Here is a 23,747-nt window from a genome sequence, read left to right as displayed (position 1 = left end):
TATGAGGACACAAATTTGTATAATGACACATTTGTAATGTTATTACACTGGTATTACGACGTAAACATGAAATATGAGGACATTTCATTTGTCCTCATATTTAAAATAGCTTAAAAAAGTAAAAATGCAGAATGTTTCCTGTGATGGGTAGGTTTAGGGTTAGGGGTGGTGTAAGGGGATAGAATGTACAGCTTGTACAGTATAAAAACCATTACGCCTTTGGCATGTCCTCACTTAGCAGAACCAACCTCTCTGTGTGTGTGTGTGTGTGTGTGTGTGTGTGTGTGTGTGTGTGTGTGTGTGTGTGTGTGTGTGTGTGTGTGTGTGTGTGTGTGTGTGTGTGTGTGTGTGTGTGTGTGTGTGTGTGTGTGTGTGTGTGTGTGTGTGTGTGTGTGTGTGTCCATCTGTCTGATTAAGTCTATAGTCGTCTCTCTGGAGGGTTTGAAGCCCACTTGACTTTCTCAGCTCACGTTTTTTTGTCAAGATTCTGACAGTGCTCTTCTCCAAATGAGCTGAAAGATGTCCTCTCTTTATATGTCTTGCTCTCTCAAAAGGTGTATTATTTCATCCCCCAAATCCAACCCTCCTAATCTGTTATAAATCAATAAACACTGGCAACAATATTCAGTTACTCCCACATTTAATCTGCTCGTAATCCGCCGGCGCACCTGTTCACGCACGACACGAATGAGAGCGAATCTTCATCATGTGCGGCGTTCAGGCTCAAAAGCCCTGTCAAGATGTTTTCTCTTAATGCCTCTTTCTCTTTTTTTCTCTGTCTTTCTCTCCCTGTCTGGGAGAAGCCCTGCACTCTGTGCCTGGCCACACGCCAGCTCTTCCCTCGCACTGATGACATCATCAGCTGCCGGCAGGTCTGGATGTTCTGCCAGCATTCTGGAGCATTTATGATTGCTCGCAGATGTGTGTCCAGGAACATACTGTACCCAAATCCCAAAATTAATCAAACTTGACTGCTCTCCAAGCCACTGCTCTCCGAAATAGCGTGAGCTCTGGGGTGGAGGGAGGACGCTGGCGGAGTCCTAAATAAAACAAAAATGCAGAAAGAAAACAGAAATGTTGACTGCAGGCCCATAGAGGCAGACTCGGGAGGATGGAGCAGACGTCTGCACTGTGGTCGGACTGTTGAAAGGTTACGTCTGAGGGCATGTACAGTACATTTGCCGCCATGACAGTTTCTGGCACTTTCCATCAATAAAGTATGCAGTGCTGTCACTTAGTATATTCTAGAAATGCATGAAAAATAATAATGTCTACATCCTCTCCCTTAAAATGAGGATTTCAAGACTCCTATCCAATAATGAAAATCGACAAAATAGTTGTAATTTTGACATATGTTAAATTCATATTAAATCAATTATTTAATTGATTATTCATTTTAAGTATTTACTCATTTTATTCACCATAAAATGTAATATTTAGTAGTAACATTCCTCAAAATCGTGACACCCAGGTAAATAACTTAATTTAATGTTAATAAATGACTTAATTTCCTTAAATTTAACACAAATGTAGGCTAGATTTTCAACCCTGTTACTGTATTTTACAGGAATAATGTATTTATATATAATATACTGTATTTGTATGGAATTTTTAAAGTTGTATCTGTTTATGTATATATTTATCTATTTTATTTATTTTATTTCAATACATTGTATAAATTTAATTTTGATGTTGAATGCTTATTGCTAGAAAATCATCTTAGATATTGATAACAGGGTTGACAAATTATAGAAAATAATACCTAATAGAATATAAAGTTTATAATAAAGTTGTTATTATAATTTATATTGTATTATTATTATTATTATTATTATTATTATTATTATTATTATTATTATTATCATCATCATCCAATAATTAAAATCTACAGAAATGTTATAATTAATATTGCAAACCTCATAGAAAATAGTTTATACAAATAAATAAATAATAATTATTGTAATTTATATTGTATTATTATTATTATTATTATTATTATTATTATCATCATCCAATAATTAAAATCTACAGAAATGTTATAATTAATATTGCAAACCTCATAGAAAATAGTTTATACAAATAAATAAAATAATAATCATTGTAATTTATATTATTATCGTTATTATTATTATTATCCAATAATTAAAGTCTACAAAACTTTTATAAATACAATTGCAAACCTCATAGAAAATAAAGTTTATATAAATACATATATAATAATATTTATTGTCATTTATATTAATATATTATTATTATTATTATTATTATTATTATTATTATTATTATTATTATTATTATTATTATCATCATCATCATCCAACAATTCAAGTCTACAAAAATGTCAAACCTCGTAGAAAATAGTTTATATAATTAATTAATTAATTAATTAATTATTGTAATTTATAATGTATTTTTTATTATTATTATTATTCACATTATCCAACAATTAAAATCTACAAAAATGTTGTAATTAAAATGGCAAACCTCAGAAAATAAAGTTTAAATAAAATAATAATTATTGTAATTTATATTGTATTATTATTATTATTTTTATTTTTTTTACCATGGTTAGGAAGCCTTTTTTGTTGACTTATTTGTTGGAAAAACAAACTTTTGTAAGAGTTTCCGACAGTATTTGATACCTTATTCATGGGAAGTGCATTCTGTTCAGGCTTCTATCAGGGGGATTTAACCACTCATACCTCACAGACCTGCAGATGTCAGCACACTAATAAATTACCTTTCTTTGTACTTTGTCACAGAGATTGACAGAAGGTTGTTTTTAATAAGCATTAAACCACCCGGCTGTGTTTATATATAGAACTGCTTTAATATATTGACATTTTGCGCCTCCATCATTTAATGATTGTTTTCCATTGTGACCTATTATTCGACCGACTCTCACAAATGACTAGATAAATAACGTTATTTCAGTGTTGACGTCCCAAACCCTTACAATTTATGATTGTTAACTCGAGTCTTTAATTTGCAAGCCAGTGAAATGGAGGGGAAATAAAAGTAAAAATCTAATTCAGTCTTTATAGCTCATCAAAGCCCTAGATCTTCTGGCCCGTCATTGGATTTTGCTGCTTTACATCCCAACGGTTGCCAAGTAGCAGAAGCCCTTGTTTTCTAATGCTCTAATTTGGTATTCAGCACGAGATTGAATCTTATTTTTGTATGCCAGGCAAAGTGTTTTGATGGAGGGTGATTGCAGCCAGTCTGGAGGCTGTTCGGGCTGTTTATCATGGGCAGTACAGTGCACAATGTGCCGTCTGAAACAGAACACAAGCCTATTGAATGTAGGATCTGCTTCGTGCTTTCTAAATGTGTGCTGAGCGTTTGGAAACATGTGCGACGGGGCATATCTAGCCTCACCTTGCCTGTCAGCATCACAACAGAACAAATAAGACGTGCTGAAATGATGCATGATTCCCCAAAATGCTGTCTAGGTAGATAGCTCACTCGAATTGAAGAGGCGTTTCAAAGCAAGACCTGAAGAGTAGCTATCCTTCTTCACTAATAAGACAATAAAAAACTGAAAACACGGAGCGTTTTCATTCACGCTCATCTGAAGGGTTCTCACAGGCGTAATTTACGCTGGCGCTGATGAGTCACACCATCAAAGTATTTTTGAGCGTGGTTTGTAATGATTCTGTAAATGAGTGCATTTTTAAACTTTAAAGGGCTTTGGTTGTCGTCCAGAAGGAATGAGAAGAAAGTGTTTGTGGAAAGAGGCTAATTTTAGGCGCTAGCTGGCTGACTTCACCAAGCTTGTGGGTGCTTTAATGAGTCATAATAAAGCCATTTCGGGCCAGCTGAGTGAAAATAGATACTCGATGAGCCGATGGTCATTATACATTTGGATTTTATTGATTTTTTTTGTTCCCCCTGTGAGTCTGAGATACAAAGTTTGCAGGAAATGGTTGAACCCATAGTTGGAGACAGTGCTTGAAGTGGAAAAAATAAAGTGCCGGTACTCACCAAAGGGGGCGGGCCGTGGTGATAGGGGGATTGTTTAGTCAATAATTCAAGAAAGTCCATATTTTAAAGCTCTTTCTAACTTGTACTCAGCCTTAAAACCAATATATAGTTTTTGTAATTGTTTAACTATAGCATTTGTTACAATACGGGTTTATTTTAGCATAGAAATCTAGACACACCCTAGCGGCAGCAAATGTAATTTGCAGCCAGGGCGTCTCGCAACTCTCCGTTGGCTTGCGAGCTTGAAAAAACTAACTCTGGTCAGGCCAATCACATCGTGTATAGAGTCGGTAGGCGGGCTTAACATAATGATGGCAGAGTTGCGGTGGTTCCGCGGGCTTCTCGTAAACAAAGAAGCTGGCCAACAGCGGCTTTGGCCACGACTTTGGAAGACTTGCCGTTAAGCTTCTTTTGAGAAAAGAACGGCACTGAAGTCATTCTTAAAAAAGGAAGATGTGTTCAGAGTTTTGCCGACTGGATATGGCGAAAGTTGCATCTATCAACTAGCTCCGCTTCACCTTCTTTGTTGCTCTGGTTGGTTGTAGCGCTATCCTATTGTGTGCAGAGGGAATCTGAAAGACAGCTGTTTATCCCGCCGCTCTGATTGAGCCCTGCCAATGGTGAGTTCCCAGACCCAACATCTTGATGTGGTTCTGGCTTGTCAGGCTAGGTTTATTTACAAAGCAAGACCATTGACGGCTCCTCATTACCAAGTCCTTCCAGAAAAATGCGGCTTTTTTTGTGATTGTTGCGGGCAAAAATCCTTGATTATGCGGCACGTTTTCTTAAAAAATGCTATGGAAACTGCGGGATATTTATGCAAATTTAGCGCTAAAATTGCGGGAACTTGCAAAAATTGCGGTTTGATGAAAAAGAGAAAAAAAGCACTACATCACAGAAAGTGCTGGGAATATTTAAGTTCTCATCTTGTTTTATTGAAGACCTTAATAAACACAGGGCTTAAATTTACAAAACATTGAGTCAAACAAGTTCTGTAGCTTTACAGAAGGAATATGCTACAACTTCTGAAAAAATGTATAAATAACTTCCTGTTTTACAGTGGTAGCTATACAAAACAGACATTTGAATGCTTCCAATGCACAAAGTGAAATCTCTTAAAGGGTTAGTTCACCCAAAAATGTAAATTCTGTCATTAATGACTTCCCCTCATGTCGTTGAACACCCATAAGACCTCCGTTCATCTTCGGAACACAAATGTAGATATTTTAGTTGAAATCCGATGGCTCAGAAAGGCCTCTATTCGCACAATGCACTGTGCTCTCTCAAGACCCTTAAAAGGTACTAAAGACGTTGTTACAAAGTCCATCTCACTACAGAGGGTCTACAATAACTTTATGAAGTGACGAGAATAGTTTTTGTGCGGAAAAAAAACCTAAATAACGACTTGTATAGTTATGACCGATTTCAAAACACAGCATCATGAAGCTTCGAACCGTTATGAATCAGCGAGTCGAATCATGATTCGGATCGCGTGTCAAACTGCTGAAATACGAGACTTTGGCGATCCAAACCACTGAATCGACTCACTGATTCATAACGCTTCGAAGCTTCAGGATGCTGTGTTTTGAAATCGGTCAACACACCGGGAAACTGCTTTGCGCGGTCTTTTGCTGTTATTTTTTTTTTGGCAAATGGGAATTTGCGTGCTTCATCATGGTTTCTCTGATAGCTATGGTTTCACCACGGGGTTTGCAGCTTTTCGATGACGTTCGCGTCGGGTAATTACGTCACTTCAAAACGTTCCCATGGCAATAGGGGGAAATGCCTTGTGTGACGTAAACGAAAATTTTTCAACTTTCTGCTAATATATATGACTTTTTTGCAACGAAAATGTGGGGATTATGAAATCATGCTAGCCCCGCATATTTTGCACTCGGAAATAGGCAATTTACGTGGCGAAAGTGCGGCATATTTGAAAAAATGTGGCCCCCTGCATAAAAATGCGGACTTTGGCTGATTATGCATTAAATCATGTGATCGCATAATCGCGTTTTTCTGGAGGGACTGATTACCATGCAGGCCAATGTTAACTTTTTTCTTTCTTTTGTTTAATCTATAGCATTTGTTATGAAAAATAGCAACACAGTTAGAAAACTATAGCTACAACATGCCACAGGTGTAATGTACATAAAAATCTTTTCCCTGATTATCTATTAACTGATTATCTATTATACATTCTACAACTAGTCAAAATTTACCACAATAAATACAATAGAACGTGGTCAATTCTAGTAAATGTGGTCATCATGAGTTTAAAAAGCTTGCAGGATGATGTTGTTTTTCCCTCTTTTCATCAGTCATTTTAGTGGCTGTTTTAGATCATGTTCGACTTTCTCCATAGTGTTTTACTAAATTCTCAATAGAACTCAAATGGGTCGCACATTTTATCATCAGCATCGCATAGGAACGGCTTGTGCAAATCTTAAAGCCTTGTTTATACTTGACGCGTACGCGCGGCAAAAATGCGAGACCCCATTTCGCTTGACGAAAGTATAACCAAGGCTTTTGGACCACTCTGGTGAACGCACCTCCAGTGATTTGCACACCCCTTAATTAAACAACTGGGCTTCAGTCACAGTCATATTGCACAGTCAATTGATCTGTCCCCTTATAAAAGTAAGAAGTAGTGCTACGCAAGAAAACTTCAACTTCAAGCACTGGTTGTAGATGTTGTGTCCAAGCCATATGTGCTGAATGGAAGGCATTGTTCACTTCTCTTTTTGAGGTCTTGTCCCTCATGAATTGTTCAGGAAAAGCACCGTCAGCCGGCCATTTCTCCTTGTTCGGTGAGTGTGTGTGGTTTATTGAGAGTGTTTCTAAAGTGATGGAAACATCCTGGCCTACTTCATAATGGGCCAGCGGCTCCACAGGTGGATCTAATACTAATAATAGATGGATTCCCTCAGGCGGTTGATGGCCATCAGAACAGTTATTTAGTCCAGTTATTAAGGATCGGTGGTTGCAACTGGGTTAAATGATTCTTTTCTTTCTTTGTGTGTGTGCGCGCGTACACGTTTAAACACCTTGTATATGTATTACCATCTGTGAAGGTGATTCATGTGTTTAATGATGTCTTAATGGGGTGGTTTTTGCATCGCCAATTTTTACGATTTTTTGCATTGTGACATTATTTTCATGATAATTAAGCAGCCCTCGCCCATTCTTATTATCATAATGTGAAAAATTCCCAATCTCATTAACGTAATGTGCAAATGAAAGTATACTATTTATGCATAATGGTTGTACTGTACATGATTCACGGCCTCCATTGCCCAGACAAGTGGATCTTCTGTAATACAGTAATTAGAATAATGAGAGTCATAGTAAAGAAAATTATGAACAAATTCAAAAGTGACACATGCATTACCAATTAGAATTGGTGGGGAAATGTGAATATTTATTTATATTGTATTTATATTATTATATTATATTGTGTATATATATATATATGTATATGTATATGTATATGTATATATATATATGTATATGTGCGTGTGTGTATATGTATGTATGTATGTATATGTGTGTGTATATATATATATATATATATATATATATATATATATATATATATATATATATATATATATTAGGGCTGTCAAAAGATTAATCGCGATTAATCGCATCCAAAATAAAAGTTTGTGTTTACATAATATATGTGTGTGTACTCTGTTAATTATTATTTATATATAAATACACACACAAGCATGTATATATTTAAGAAGAAAAAAAATATTTTTATATATAAAACATTTATATTTATATATATTATAGATTATATAAATGTATATACAGTATATACATGCAAATATTTCTTAAATATATACATGAATGTGTGTGTATTTATATATAAATAGTAATTAACAGAGTACACACACATATATTATGTAAACACAAACTTTTATTTTAGATGCGATTAATCGCGATTAATCTTTTGACAGCCCTAATAAATATATATAAGTATTTTTTTACATCTTTAAATTGCGCATGTAAATTACAAAATATTTATATTTCAAATAAATGCCTTTCTTTTAACCTTTCTGTTCATACTGAGGACTGAAATAATGGCTGCTGAAAATACACAGGACTAAATTAAATTTTAAAGTATATTGAAATAGAAAACAGACCTTTTAACTTGTAGTAATATTTCACAATAATTCTGTTTGTATGTTTTTTGATCACATAAATGCAGATTTGATGAGCAAAAGAGACTTGCATCTGACTGACCCCAAACTTTTGAATGGGAGTATTGTAATGCAATATAACAGGCTTGACAGGCGTTGTGAGATTCACCCTGAAGAAACCAACCTTAGTGTTGATAAATAAATTATGGTTGATCAAAATCATCTGCTTTTACAGGTAGACATGAGCCTGCCTGAGGGTGCGTCAACCTGATATGACCCTCCCTATTATATGATTATCATTTATTACTGTTATCTCTACCAACACATAATAAATGGATATAGTGTTTTGTTTGTAAGAAGAGACTCATTGTACATCATAAATCAGTCTGAAGATACAAAGCGCTTTAATATCCTTCAGGACATGTTGCTGTCTGTTCTGCCTCAGCTTATGGTTTTTGGTCTTTTATCAAGACAAGACAAGAGAAAGCTGCCAGCTCTTGTAGATAAGAACATCTCTTTGATTCTGTCAAGGGACAGTATGTTACCCTGTTGATGTGTGTGTGTGTGTTTGTGTGTGGGGTGGGGGTGGGGGGGGGGTGAATGATGTTTAATGTCATAAACAACTCATACTTTGAAATAACACAATATCAGCCTTTGGCATCGTTTCTGTTTTCTTTTCAGTTTATTTTATGGTTTGATTTTCAGATCAACCCTACTGCCATGTACCAGAACATTTGTTCACTGTGCAAGTTTATAATGTAATACGTTGTTCTTAATGGCTTAATTGGAGGAATATTTCACATATGTGATGATAAATGTGGAAAGAAAAAACTTGCATGCTAGATACACCTTTGAAGATTTTCTTGAGCAGATTTGATATGAATTATGAGCAATATTTATATCAGTGAAGGTCAGACTATCACTTCAACCATGTCAGTGTTGACTATTAGATAAAACACTTAAACTTAAAAATAATAAGTTTAAGGTTAAGTAATAAAATGACTAAAACTTAAAAAAAATTAAAGCCAAATAGAAATATATAATAGGAACAAAATTAAACAACTTAAACATATGTGCAATACTATACTATATTACTATATATAGTTAATTTTTACTTGATCCATGTAACCTTAATAAATAAGGTTATGACTCCAAAGACTACTAGCCTAACTCATGTAATTTGTTAAATGTTACAGACAGTCAGTAATAAAATAAGAACAAATAATCAAATAAATACAACAGAAAAAACATATGCAAATGAAATAAACAATTATTTTCAGGTTTTTCACGTAGGACTAAACTAGATTTTCAGTTACAGAAATAGCAATCAAATGTAAAATATCACTGCATGGGTCTTCGCTGTATAAATAAGGAAATGTTTAATTTTTTTCCTTTGATTTGATTAACATATAAAAACAGACAGCAGCAGGAATATTATGCTGCTGTCACTTTAAGAGCTGCACGGATCCAATATACTGTTACACATGCATCTTTTCTCACATTAACGTTTAATGCTTACGTTTAATGTTTAACCGATTATGTTTACAATGACACTCGACAAGACGGGCACTTTGACATCATTTTGTGTGAATATGTCCATTCAAGCTCAGGAAGACGTGAAAGAGTATTCGGACGCTGTGAGACATGGGTACTTTCGTGCGCTTGGATATTTAAATGGGCAAGGCTTAAAAATGAGCAAATTATCAACTTTCCTTGAAGATTCATCCCTGGCCCGATCGGGCAAGTGACAGATCCGTCAACTGGCCCGAATATCTTTCACGCTGGCCCCGGGCCATCGGGCAGACCTTATTGTCGAGCCCTGCTAAAATGACACAGTGTAATGTTGCCGTCCGTAATAAAGCTATTGGTCAACTGATTACTTTTATTGTATTCTTCTTCCTTCCAGCTGGACCAAAAGCACTAGTATGTGATCAGTGTGGAGCTCAATTTTCCAAGGAAGATGCCCTGGAAGCCCATCGACAGACTCACACAGGTACGAGCGTCTTGCCTCATCTAACCACAAGCCACTTCTTTAAATAAAACTAGTTCAACACAATGGAAAAAAAAACACCAGTTAAGTGGAGATGCGTCATGCATGTACCAGAAGCAATCATGTTTATGACCCTATCAAAACTCCATTCTGATGGTCTTCTATAATTCAGCATGGAAGGTTTCGGTGCCCTCTAAAATTTCAGCCAATAATATGTGCTGTTACAGGGCAGGGCGGCACACCGCATTGGCACAGCAGTAGTGCCATGTTTCACCAATCTCCATCACTTTGTCTAAACATGGCACGTACATTTGTTAGAGCGACTGTACTGAGTTACCAGAGCCTGTGAGTCATCGGCGCTCTGGCACGTTCATTAACACGCCAACAGCGCTCAGCTGCCACCCTCCTGTCAAATATTCATATTTACTGACATCTGATGACTGCAAGGTTGGGTTTCAGTTGTACTACATACATTTTAATAATCATTTTTTAGGTGAGGTAAATAGTGTGCTCTGATAGGGGTTGGCATGGGATGATGTATTGAGTGTAAACTTGTTTTTGCCGCTGCATACCTGAGTGTACTCTGTCAGGACACATTGAAGCGTGTTCATAGGCGTACAACTAGTCTAATGAAAATGAACAATCTGTCATTATTTACTTACCCTGTTATTTTTTACCTTCTCTTCAGAAGCCATATGATAGCGCTGTGTGAGGAACAGCCAGAAATGATCCAAGCCATCCTCCCCACCAGTGAGCTGTTAACTCGAGAACCATTGCAACTGGATCTTTGATTCAGCGAATTGAACTCAAGAATCATCTGAACAAATCATTCTTTTGATCCAGTTGGACTGAATGAATGAGCCACAAATCAGGCTGAATGATTCATTTATTGATTGAACTGATTCGTTCATGACTTCAGCTCACTGAATCAATTATCCAGTTCTCGAGTTATCAGCTCACTGGAGGGAATAACGGCATAAATTTCAGTCTCTTCCTCACAGAAAGTTATTCAGACGCGAATAGAATATGTGATTGATGTGTAATTATACATTCTGTGTGTGTGTCGGGGTCACTTTTGTGGTTTAACAGCCATAGTCATTTGAATTGCCAGTTTGAGTGCAGCTAGTGACATTTCCTGATCCCATTCCCGCATCTTTTCTTGTCCTCGCTGCACTATTTATATCAATAAAAAATGAATAAAGTGCCACAAATGTCCCAGAAAGAACTAAGCCACGATTTAAAATGTCTAAATGTCACTGCTTAAAGGCAGGGTAGGTGATTTGTTTCAGAATTTTTTTTTGTTATGCTGGTCGATAGTGTACGTGATTTCCTTTATTTATTTTTTTATGCTGGTTGAAAGTCTCTTCACATCCTGATAGCAATCACTAAGTTAAGTGGTCTAAATGTATTTATATGTATATATCGTCTGTGGAAGGTGTAGGACCATAAAATGTTGGTTCAATCATTGCATTTGGACCGTACAATGTCCTACCTGCCTGTCAATGTACGTATTTTCATACCTCTGCGCACCTGCTCGCGCAGACATCAAATGTCATTATGGCGTTTCATGCTATACAGAGTTAGACAGACGTCAGTCACAGAGCGCCGCAAACAAACAGCAGCCGCCTTTTACAGTTCCTCCTGGACCAAAACAACAAGCTTATGCCACGTTCACGCCATAACTACTGTAATTTGGAAGAGATGGAAACCTGTGACGTTATACTCGGAGCAGTTCATAAATTTATGCGTTTAAGTGGCAACACTATCAACACCGATATGAATCTGCAGCAGTCAAATGGTACAGGTCAGTTGTTTATGTTCATTATTATGGTAATGTTATGTTATTTGAGACGTCTCTCCGTCTCTCGTCTCGTGACGCTTTGAAAACTCACATGGTTGGTTGGATCTCATGCTTTCAAAGCTAGCTTGCTATTTCTAGACGCTTTGAAAATTGCCTATACTACCTTTAAATAACTAACAACCAAGTGGCATTTATTTAACAGAAAGATAACTCAAGCACACTTTTCAATCAAAACATTCAAAAAAGATGTTAAATGATTAAAAAAGCCATACTGTAAGTAATGTGAAGTTAGCTCTGAAAAACATTATAACATATTTTTTTTTTATACACTTGAAATCAATGAATTAATTGGTGTGATGTCATTTCAAACAAAGTCAGGTCAAAATGAAGTTGAAACAGTGAACTTTCTGGAAAAGTTTGCTCTGGCTGGTAAACACCTTCAAACTACCATTGGTCCATGGTGATTATGTAATAGGTAGGTGTGGCTCCGCCTTCTTTGAATTCAATTCTTCTGTGCAGTCCATCGAGTTCAGACACGAGTAAAAAGCATGAACACACTGGAGAGCTGCTTTATGGTAGAAACTGAAGTTGTAATTCCTTTTGAAAAGGATACTGACACCTTGTTATTTTTTTATGTAATACTGTGAAGCAACTTGCTTTTAAAGCAATCTATTGACAGTGATGCTGTCATTTTTTCATGACATTGTGTTTATTTTGTTATTGAGAGGAAAGCATGCAGCACATATTTACAGAGTAGCCGCTAACAGTATAGCACTGCTGAAATATTTATAAAGCCGCGGTCACACTAGACTGAAAATGTCTTCATGCGAACTTCAGACACTGCAACGGTCGTGAACGGTCGTGATATGACGTCACGGTCTGCAGCGCCTTTTTTATAAACATGAATTTAACATATAACAAATAGTAGTACACTCAAAATGTAAAAAAAACATACAATCTACTTGACTTTACTGCAAAAATATAGTTCTTTTAATTCAGCCAAAAGGTCATGCCGTTACATATCGATCTTCTACTGGTCACACATCGGTTAAAATCATAAACCGGTTAAAATTTGACCGGAGAAAACCATAGAATATTTCGCAATCTCAGACGGAGTACTGAAGGAAAATGAAAATTGAGCTGAAGTACGTAGGAGGGTGGAGCCAGGCTATATATCGGGGCCTTAAGTGTCCAAACACTTTTGGGGGGAGTTTAGTCCAATAACAGCTCACTCTACCCCATAGAACCATAATTTCTACCTGTACTTTTGTTACTTATTGGCATATGAGACTGCCATCAGAGGATACAGTCTGTCATAGGTATTCCAGACTGCACTAATTAATTTGCTCTCTGGGTATAAAAGCGTTTCATGGGGCTAATGATCCACATGTTGAGTCTATATAAAGGTTGAGTCCTAATTAAAACAAGGTGCCATACTTTTGTCATCTGCGTGGATTTTAGGTGCTAAATGTTTCCATGGCAGCCAGCTCATATCATCTCTGGATTTCTGTTGGATTCTGTTGTATGTTTCTATTATTTTTACAGTAGTGTACATCGATGCTACTACAATGAGGGTGCAATATCTGTCGCCTGTGTTCCTCAGGGAGAAAGACGATAACCCTCTCTAAAACGTTGGCATGTAACTGTAACTCGCTGTGGCACACACTGTATAAATTCTTAATGCATGTCGACATAGAGGTGGTGTTAACGATGCCCAGAATTTTATACCTTCTCTCCCAAACTTGTAAACATCCCGCTCTCTGTTTCAATTTGGCAGCACATTTAGCTGAGAGGAGGGGAGGACATTGCTCATCCATTTTGAGCAACCTTTTTACTGCTGGGCTCCAGCCATCACTCATTCAGACTGAAGTGTTGTCATCACTTGCATACATTTTACATTTTCTGGACTTAGCCAAGCAAGAATTTTACATTTCTGCACAATATGCTATGATAGCCTTCCTGAATGAAGATGCAAAAGGTGAAGAAAAACTAGGGCCTTATTTCCATTTGAAGCAGACGATTCTTTTCACTGCATTAAAGGGATAGTTCATCCAAAAATGCCATCCCTTTATTTACTCACCTTCAAGCCATCCTAGGTGTATATGACATTCTTCTTTTAGACGAACACAATCGTAGTTATATTAAAAAATATCATTGCTCTTCCCAGCTTTATAATGGCAGTGAACGGTCCTGATTTTGAAGCCCAAAAAGTGCATCCATCCGTCATTGTAACAAAGTCCACTGGAGGCAAGCTTGCAGAACCCATGTGCAGTTTGTTTAAATTATGAACATATACAAAATCAATGGTGATTTGAACTGACTTGGCTTGAACGGACTTGGCTTGAACTGACTTGGCTTGAACGGACTTGGCTTGAACAGACTTGGCTTGAATGAACTTGGCTTGACTTGAACGGACTTGGCTTGAACGGACTTGGCTTGAACGGACTTGGCTTGAACTGACTTGGCTTGAACGGACTTGGCTTGAATGGACTTGGCTTGAACAGACTTGGCTTGAACGGACTTGGCTTGAACACACTTGGCTTGAACAGACTTGGCTTGAATGGACTTGGCTTGGCTTGAACAGACTTGGCTTGAACGGACTTGGCTTGAACGGACTTGGCTTGAACGGACTTGGCTTGAACGGACTTGGCTTGAACTGACTTGGCTTGAATGGACTTGGCTTGAACAGACTTGGCTTGAACGGACTTGGCTTGAACAGACTTGGCTTGACTTGAACAGACTTGGCTTGAACAGACTTGACTTAAACTGACTTGGCTTGAACGGACTTGGCTTGAACGGACTTGACTTGACTTGAACAGACTTGGCTTGAACAGACTTGGCTTGAACTGACTTGGCTTGAACTGACTTGGCTTGAACTGACTTGAACAGACTTGACTTGAACAGACTCCGCTTGAGTTGACTTGGCTTGAACAGACTTGGCTTGAACAGACTTGGCTTGAACAGACTTGGCTTGAACACACTTGGCTTGAACACACTTGGTTTGAACACACTTGGCTTGAACACACTTGGCTTGAACACACTTGGCTTGAACTGAATTCACTTGAACACACTTGGCTTGAACACACTTGGCTTGAACACACTTGGCTTGAACACACTTGGCTTGAACACACTTGGCTTGAACACACTTGGCTTGAACAGACTTGGCTTGAACAGACTTGGCTTGAACTGACTTGACTTAAACCGAGAACTCACCAACAGTGGTTACAGGTAACACTCAATACTCGACAAGGACACATGGCAAACATGAGGGCTTAAATACACAAGGACTAATGAGTAAGACAAGGGATACCTGTGAACAATCAAGACATTGAACCAATGACAACATGACACAAGATCACATGAGGGCATGGGAATCACATGACAACCAGGAAACTTGACAGTGAACATGACAAAATAAGAACATGAACATGAAACAAACCGTGACACACTGTGACAGTCAATAAAGTAATCCATACGACTCCAGGGGGTTAATAAAAGCCTTCTGAAGCAAAGCGATGGGTTTTTGTAAGAAAAATATCCATATTTTAACCCCTAGGAGTCTGAGCTGTTTTGGGACCCTTTAGAAGTTTTGACATGTTCTGACATTTGTGCTTTTTTCAGTTGCTCATAAACATATTAATGGCAAAAGTGTAATTATACACACAAAAAAATAGAAACTTAACAGAATATAATGATGTATAACACTTGCATGAATGATAAAAAACGACAGTTATTTGAGTCTCTTTGGCACTGATAAGAAAAAAAGAGAGCAAATCGCGCTGGCGTGACCGCCGACTTGAGGGGGTTAAACTTTATAAACTAAAATAACTAGCTTCCGGCCGACGGCCTACGCAAATCGAATTATGGCAATTATCGCGCCCCTGACACGATGTATGACGTAGGATGTCATCTAAAAACTTCTGATGCTTAATTTTCCACTAATGTAAAAAATAAATGAATGGGGAGTAAATACTGATCCTTTTCATTCTTTTTTTTCTTCTTCATTTTATTGCCAATAACTAATAAATAAGTGTCCAATATTATACTATTTTCTAAATACATTACAAATTAAAACACTAAAATCAGTTACAAGTGAACTGATGCATATTTATGCACATATGCAAATAATATACAGTTAAAAAAATTATTATTTATTGCTGTCATTCAATTATTAGTATATTTAAAGGTTAACAGTGTTAGATTTAAAGGTGAAAATAATATGATACAATAAATCAAAATAATCTCTTATATTGGCAGATAACCTATATAGTACTACTGATATATTCTGCATCCTTATTGTTTTTTTATGTCTTTGATTGGAATCACTCTTGTCAGTTCCTCACAGCACAAAGACGCCAACTGGTGAGTAACTTTGTGCTGTTTTTACATGCATTTGAGTGTTAATTCTGTGTCAGCCTTTAAGCAGGACGTTTGTCCTCAAATGCCAGCACATGTGAGAATGTCAGAGGTGAACGGCCTGGTTCTTTGAGGTTTTTAGGGTTGCAAATGGAAAAGAGGATTGTGGGAAGACCCGTGGGACAGGGGCCGGCTGAAAGGGGAAGCTGGTGGCATTTGGTGCCAGGGCAGAGCGAGAGACAAACAACATCATGTGCTGTTGTTTACACTCAGCCGCTGTGCTGTCATAGACGAGACCTACTAGAGAGCTGACCTACTTAAAAGCCTCCTAAAATAAAACTCACTTGTGTCTCAGGACCGATGCACTGGCGGGCAGGCTGGAAAAGCAGGCCAGCACATCACAGCTTTCTTTTCCTCTTCTCCCCTCCCGACGGAGAAACGCTTTATCGCATCCTTCGCAGAGCAGAAATCAAATGTTATTAAAGGGGTTTTATTTGAGACCGGAATAGAAGCGATTTGCCTTTAAACGATTTTGGCCTAAGGGACGACCGCTCGTCCATCTGTCTTATGTGCTTATGACGTCAGATTTCCTAAAACTCTTCCATCACGCTGCACAGGAAGTGACTTGCATTTACAGTGAGGGTGAGGGCACAGTGGAATTACTCACCGGGAACACGTTGTGACTTCAGCGATCTGGCCCACAGAATAAACAGTGGTTAAACAAGAGCAATGTATCTCTTGTTGCGTTAATTATTAAGCAGACCGTTCCTTACTTTGCTAGATTGGCCCGTCTGCCTCTCACTTTGCAGCCGAGTGAATCGCAGGGGTCATCTGAGGTATAGCGTATGTGTCAGTCATCCCCACACATCAATCTGTCTGGAATGACCGGGTTATATTTAGTCAAATACATTCGAGCTCATGTGCCTCTGATACATTTTAAAGGAATCATTTACAGCGGCTCCATATGATAACGCATTTGTTTTCCTTGGACACATGCACGCCACGGCTCGTTCCAAGCGCGGATGACCTTCTTTCTTCCGAGGACTGCGAAATGGGAATTTTTGAAGAATATCCTGGTCGCTCTTTTCCATGTAATGGAAAGATTGGAGCTAGTGTTGTTTTTGGCGGCCTGTTTTAATTTGAGTTTTAGTCTAGTCTTTGTGTCAAGCTGTCATTTTAGTTTTTATTAGTTTAAGTCACGTTCATACTCTTTTTAGTCTAGTCAAGTTTCGGTCGACTAAAAGTCTGAGCATTTTAGTCTTATTTTAGTCAGAATTATCCATGACTATTTTCGTCTAGTTTTAGTCGGCGAAAACTGATGACATTTAGTCTATGAAAATTGTATTTTAGTCTCTTTTTAGTAATGCAATTCTATTTAACCCAGTCAATATAGTATAAGTACCTAGTAGTATAGACGAAACCAACATTTTCTTTTATAGCCAAACCCATATCAAACAAGGTCTTATTATATTTTTGTTACCTTATAGACTCAAGAACGTATCCATTCCAGACACGGAAGACGCTCTGATTTGAATTTACAACATATTTATTTTACCAACCAAACATGTTAGATGTCTTCTTAAGGTTCGTGGTGTTTTTTCCTGTGTTTTTGTGGCCGCGTTTCTCCCCATCTTTTTCCGTTTTTTTCCCACTATGTTATGAAAGTTTTTCCAAATGTCGTTTCTTCTTTTTCTCCCAAAGACGAACCCTGGCTGGCCGGCCGTCGGTCCCTTTCTTGTGTCAGATTTAACTTTCTTTGTTGTCGTTTATGCTAACTCACCGCAGCTGTATCTTCTAAATAATGTCGCGAGTAGGGCTTGAGGAACTGACGTCGCCTGCGTCTGTGCAGTGCAACCTGATGCAGCCCCTAAAGTGAGACTAAACGAGACAAAATAACGTTATAACGTCTCGTCTCGTTTTGGTCAACGAAAATGAAGAGACATTGTAGCATAGTTTTAATTTTGTAAACCACATCTAGTCTCGTTTTTATTCGTCAACAATATTGTTATACATAGTCATCGTCACATGACCAGCATTTAAGTTGTGTCTCGTCACGTTTTAGTCATGTGATAAAGGTTCGTTGACGACGATTATTTAGTCATCATTTTCATTGACGAAAGCAACACTAATTGGAGCTTTTAACCTTCATTTGGGCACAAAAGCACCATTATGAAAACAGCATTATGACTGCAGGAGAGAATTCATATGACTAAAAAGTTATATATTTGTGGGAAGAACAAACTGAAATTAATTTGTAATTCACTGAAAATCTTCCCCACCATTGAGTTGGTAAGTGACTGAATCGTTGAGATTGAGAACACAAGAATCAAATCAGTCTGAAAGCAGCGTGTTATGTACGGGGCTCTGTTATTTTTGAGTAAAATAATCATAAAATTGGTCCATGTCTGATTGGTGAGCAAATCAATCTTCTGAGTTGAATCTTTTCAATGAATCAGTTGATATAGGCTGCTTCTCAATACTCAAATTGATGCTTCCTCGTTTCCTCGCTCCTCCGTCCTCCACCCTGTGACCCGGAAAGCGATCAAAGTTAGCCATCTTGAAGGACATCTCAATTCTCGAATTGCACCGCGAGGAACGAGGAGTGAGGAGTGAGGAAGCTTCCAGAGGAGTCATGAGTGAGGATGCACAGGTGTGTCAAATGCAGAAGTCTTTCTTGTCGAGAAGCCTGATGCATGAATAAATTCTCCCTTCACGTATGTCTCAATAATTTAAATTTATGCTTTACGTTGCAGTTTACGACCATATTTCAACAGGGCATCTTGCTTTATTATTATTATTATTATTATTTATGAATTTCTTAAATAACCAAACTTCAACAACACAAGGGCAGATCCCTTAAGGGCAGATCCCTTGAGCGCAGCTGATGACGCTGTGAAGTGACGCTCGAGTGATCAAGAATATTCCAATACATAAATAAGCTTTCCTTCGATTCCTCCGTCCTAATTTTCTTTCCTTGCAGCCTTCCCTCGCATCCTACTGGGGTGGAGCTGAGACGCGAGGATGCACAAATACGAACTGAGAAGCACCCATAGTTCACACAACCTGAATGATTTGTTCATTTATCAGACGGATTCAGTTCTTGAGTTCGCTGACTTGCTGAAAAATATCTAAGACCAAACAGTATCCATGGCATCGAAATGATGCTAAAGTTATCACATGTTTGTGTGTGGCCTTATAAACTGAAATGACTGATTTTGTGCCAATATTGATGTTATATTCATTGATACAGACCACCTTCTTTCTACCATGACCCAACCGTATAACCGTTTCACCAGGTTCAACATCTTTGTTGATCATGGAACAACATTCCAATCAACCAATCAGATTTGAGGGACAAGTTTGCAGTTTGTGTCAAGTTTAGGCTTACAACCAGGGTTAGGTGCTTCTACATCAGTGTTATTCGCCTGTCATTTCCCCCTGATTTTAGGGATAACTTACAATTGTGTAGGGTTAGATTTAGGGTTAGGGTACTGCATTTTCATACTAGAGTGTTGTTCCAGGATCAACAAAATATGTTGACCCAGGAACATGTCTCACTTGGCAAAATCACGGTGACCGCAACCAAACAGGTTGCACCCCCCACCGGCTACGATAAGACTGATTGTCTCAGTGGTGGTGCAGATATCCCAGCATGCCCCTTCATCACACAGTGACTAATTCCTATTGTGCTATAACTTCAATGCAAAGAGATGAAGTCCTTTCTGCCCGTCGGGAGGCAGAATGAAATGCTACTGGCATCACGGGGTGTCCACAGTTTTTGCTAAGTCGCTCATTGTTTGGAAAAGCACATATTCACGTGCATCTCTCAGGCTGTGATTCCTCTCTCCGTGAGATTCCACAAGCAGAGAGAGTCAGAGCAGCAGGATTTCTATATAGTCCGTGTCTCTATTCAAAAGTTAGTACTAGCAGATGAAGTAGTTAGTATGTAATTAGATTCTGGAGATGTTTGCGGAGACCTTTAAGAGGAGCTGAATTAAATGAATTGCAGTCTTTTAGTGTTGTTTACAATGTCAATAGGCTGAATCTCAGTGTGGGAATTTTTTTTTGATAGACTGAGGGGGAAAACAAAATGAAGTGACTTGTTTGTGAATGCTGGGATTATCCTGAAACACTTCAACTCTCCTCTTGTTGCTTGGAGACGGGGGTATTTGGTATTTGTCCTCTTCAGTCTTATTTTCAAGATATCTTACAATTAATAATTCACTGATCCATCTTGATATAGATACCTGAGATTCATCCTTTTTCACTCTGATGTTATCTCTTTTAAGTCCCAACCAGACTCCTTCCCAATGGCTACAAAAGAAACAGGATTTCACAATATGTGTCTGTGTTTATCAGAAAGAACCCCCTGTTCACTGAATTAGCTCAGAACAGGTGAATCTACCCAGTTTGTTCCGAGATAAAGAGATTAGATGTATTTGTTGTGCCTGTTTGCATAACTGTCATGTTTACATCTCCTTCTAACAGTGGCCTGTTTTAGCAAACATTGCTGAGAAGATGCTTTCTGTTCACTGACTTGTCTTACCAAGTCAGTGGTCACATCATACAGCTAATTTCATTTTCAAGCATATAAAAGAACGCACTTTTTTTGTCATGTAACTTCATGAAATAATCCACTAATACCCCCCCTCCCCCCCAAAGAAAGTAAATAAATAAATATATAAATAAATAAAGTTATCTCATTCGATATAATATTTTTATTTAAATCAGCACAAATTAAAGGCAGTAAACAAATATTACCATGATGTATACAGAATATATTATATTTAAAAAATCGACTAATAGCACCCCCCCACACACCCCAAAAAAGTAAAGTTTAAAGTAAAATAAAGTTAAAAGACAGTTTATTCACATTTTTATTTTTATTTTTGTGAAAATAAGCACATTTTCCCCTAAATACTCATCCAGAGTCCATCCATTATCTCATTAAATGTATGTATTGTGGTAAAAATGTATGTAATAAATTCATTTTTATCTAAATCAGCACAAATTAAAGACAACTAATATTACCATGATGTATACAATTGATATTATATTTTTTTTAAATCCACTAATAGCACCCCCCCCTCCCAATTTTTTTAAATAAATAAATATATATAAATTAAAAAAGACTGTTTAATACAGTTTTTTCACATTTTTCACATTTTAACTTGAATTTTTTGTGAAAATAAGCACATTTTCCCTTAAATATTCTCTTCTTTTAATTCCCTGTATTCTCATTAGATTTATTTATTGTAGTAAAAATGTATGTAATAAAATAATTTTTATCTAAATCATCACAAATTAAAGGCAATAAACAAATATTACCATGATGTATACAATTTATATTATATAAAAAACATAAAAATGATTAGTATTATAGTTACTATCATTGTTATAAATAATAAACATGTTATTACTAATATTATAATATCATCTTATTAACTTTTCACACCACGGCTTGTTCCAAACGCGTATGACCTTCTTTCTTCCGAGGAATGCGAAATGTGAATTTTTGAAGAATATCCTGGTCGCTCTTTTCCATGTAATGAAAATCAATGGATATTGGAGCAAAAGCACCATAAAGTCTCAAAAGTGCTCCATATGACTATCTTATTAATTCAGACGGGTTGGAACATAAAGCATTAAGGGGTTTTTTTTGTTAGCAAACATTGCTGAGAATATGCTTTCTATTCAAGACAAGTCAGTGGTCACATCATATAGCTCATTCGATTTGAAAGCGTATCATTTCAAGCATATAAATGAATGCATTTTTTTGTCATGTGCCTTCATGAAATAATCCACTAAAGGAGCATGTCCTAAAAAAAACTTTCAAGAACATATCCAGGTCACACTATTCCCCTCCCCACCCCAAAAAAGTAAATAAATAAATATATAAAAATAATAAAACAAAATGATTTAAATTAGCACAAATTAAAAGCAGTATATGTGTACAATGTATATTATTAAAAAAGTGATTATTATTATAGTTATAAATAATAAAAATGTTATTACTAATATTATTAATTATTATTACTTTTACTAATACTAATACTAATAATAATACAGCATTTGATACTGCTTAAATGAGGGGCCAATATATGCATTATGCGTTACCGTAATGATCATTTTTCCATTACATAACTTGACAATTGGGAGTTGCATGTACTTAATTGTCACGAAAGGATTGGAAGCTTCTTGAAATATGTGTGAAATACTGTCCATGTTATTAAAAGGTTTCATGAGATCCAGCAATGTGTTGTTGTCCTGTTATGGAATGCGGTATCCAGAATTAGTTTCATCAATGTCATTTCATACATTCAACACGCCGCTTCTCTTAGACTTGTAAGTTAAGGTCTAAATTGTTCCGATAGCAGAGTTTTAAATTCCTTCCTCTTCCTAGAATGTTACACAAACCTGCTTCTGATTCCAAGAAAAGTTGGGTGTTCTCGCTCTCTGCTTACTAGCACTGTGGGAATTGGATTAAGTCTCTGGCCTTTATTCTAATTCAGAACTTTGTAGTCATCGGATGTCAAGGGGTCAACTGACCAGTGTGAAAAGCAAATCCACTCTCTATTGTACAGTGAGGGGCCGGAGCAGAGATTCCCTTCAGCTGCTGTCCCTCTTCAGCCTGGGAAAAATGGGGGAGGCAGCATGTCAATTAGGAATTAATTTTCTACCGTTCTCTCAAAAGGTCTCGGCCAACTTTTAAAACAAGGCTTAATTGGCAGAACGATCAAATAGGGGTGAGAAACAGTCTGTTGTGTCAATACATCAGCTTTGAGGTGTATTGATTTATAGACTGATAAAAGACAAATACATATGGCCTTTTGTGCACTCCTGTAGTTTAAAAGGCTGCATTATCCACTCCGGTAGTTTTATATTTGATGTACTTCTTTAATTAGGAGCCGTGGTATTAAAATGCTGCATCTATATCATCCTGTAATAACATTCAACTCTGTATCTTAATGTGGAGAGCAATATAAAGCATTCTTGGTTCTCATTGGACAGAAACGGTAATGAGGTCAGATGCAAAAAATGTGTAAATGTTGCTCATTAAGATGGTTCAGACAGAAGCGTGACTCACAGCTACGGGTTTATGTATGTGGCCCGTGCTGTGGGATGGGGTCATTTGAGGAAACCTTCTGCGTCATGAGTTGTTGTTATAGAGTGCGCCCCCTGCTGGCCGTGGGTCCGTGATACGTAGCAAATGCCACCTCTCATACAAAACAGAGAAACATTCCTTAATAAATATGCCGTCAAACATAATAAATACATGCATAAAAAATAGCCTATTAGATGACTTTTTTTGCTTGATGTTATCATATTTGTTCAGTTCATTGCAGAGCTCAAACTATGAGCCCGGGCCAGTGTGAGAGAGTTTCAATCCAGTTGATGTGCCTCACTCGCCCTGACATTTTTACAGATCTTGATTTTTCATTTATTTTCTGCTTTAAAGGCTCAGTATGTT

General features: G+C 37.1%; 1 protein-coding gene across 2 annotated transcripts in view; it reads left to right on the top strand.

Moving 5' to 3' along the window:
• The window catches only part of zbtb16b (zinc finger and BTB domain containing 16b), a 79,366-nt gene that overhangs the window by 29,835 nt on the left and 25,784 nt on the right, over window positions 1-23,747 (top strand). For both annotated transcript variants that reach the window (XR_013816944.1, XM_079822617.1), the window contains exon 4: window positions 10,036-10,122. Coding sequence is in view for 1 of the 2 variants with exons in the window: in XM_079822617.1 (XP_079678743.1) it covers window positions 10,036-10,122 (87 nt within the window). In the remaining variant the exon portion in view is untranslated. The remainder of the gene's footprint in view (window positions 1-10,035; window positions 10,123-23,747) is intronic.

Source organism: Gobio gobio, assembly GCF_949357685.1.
Source record: "Gobio gobio genome assembly, chromosome: 8".
NCBI classification, from domain to species: Eukaryota; Metazoa; Chordata; class Actinopteri; order Cypriniformes; family Gobionidae; genus Gobio; species Gobio gobio.
This window is presented reverse-complemented; position numbering and strand designations above follow the sequence as displayed.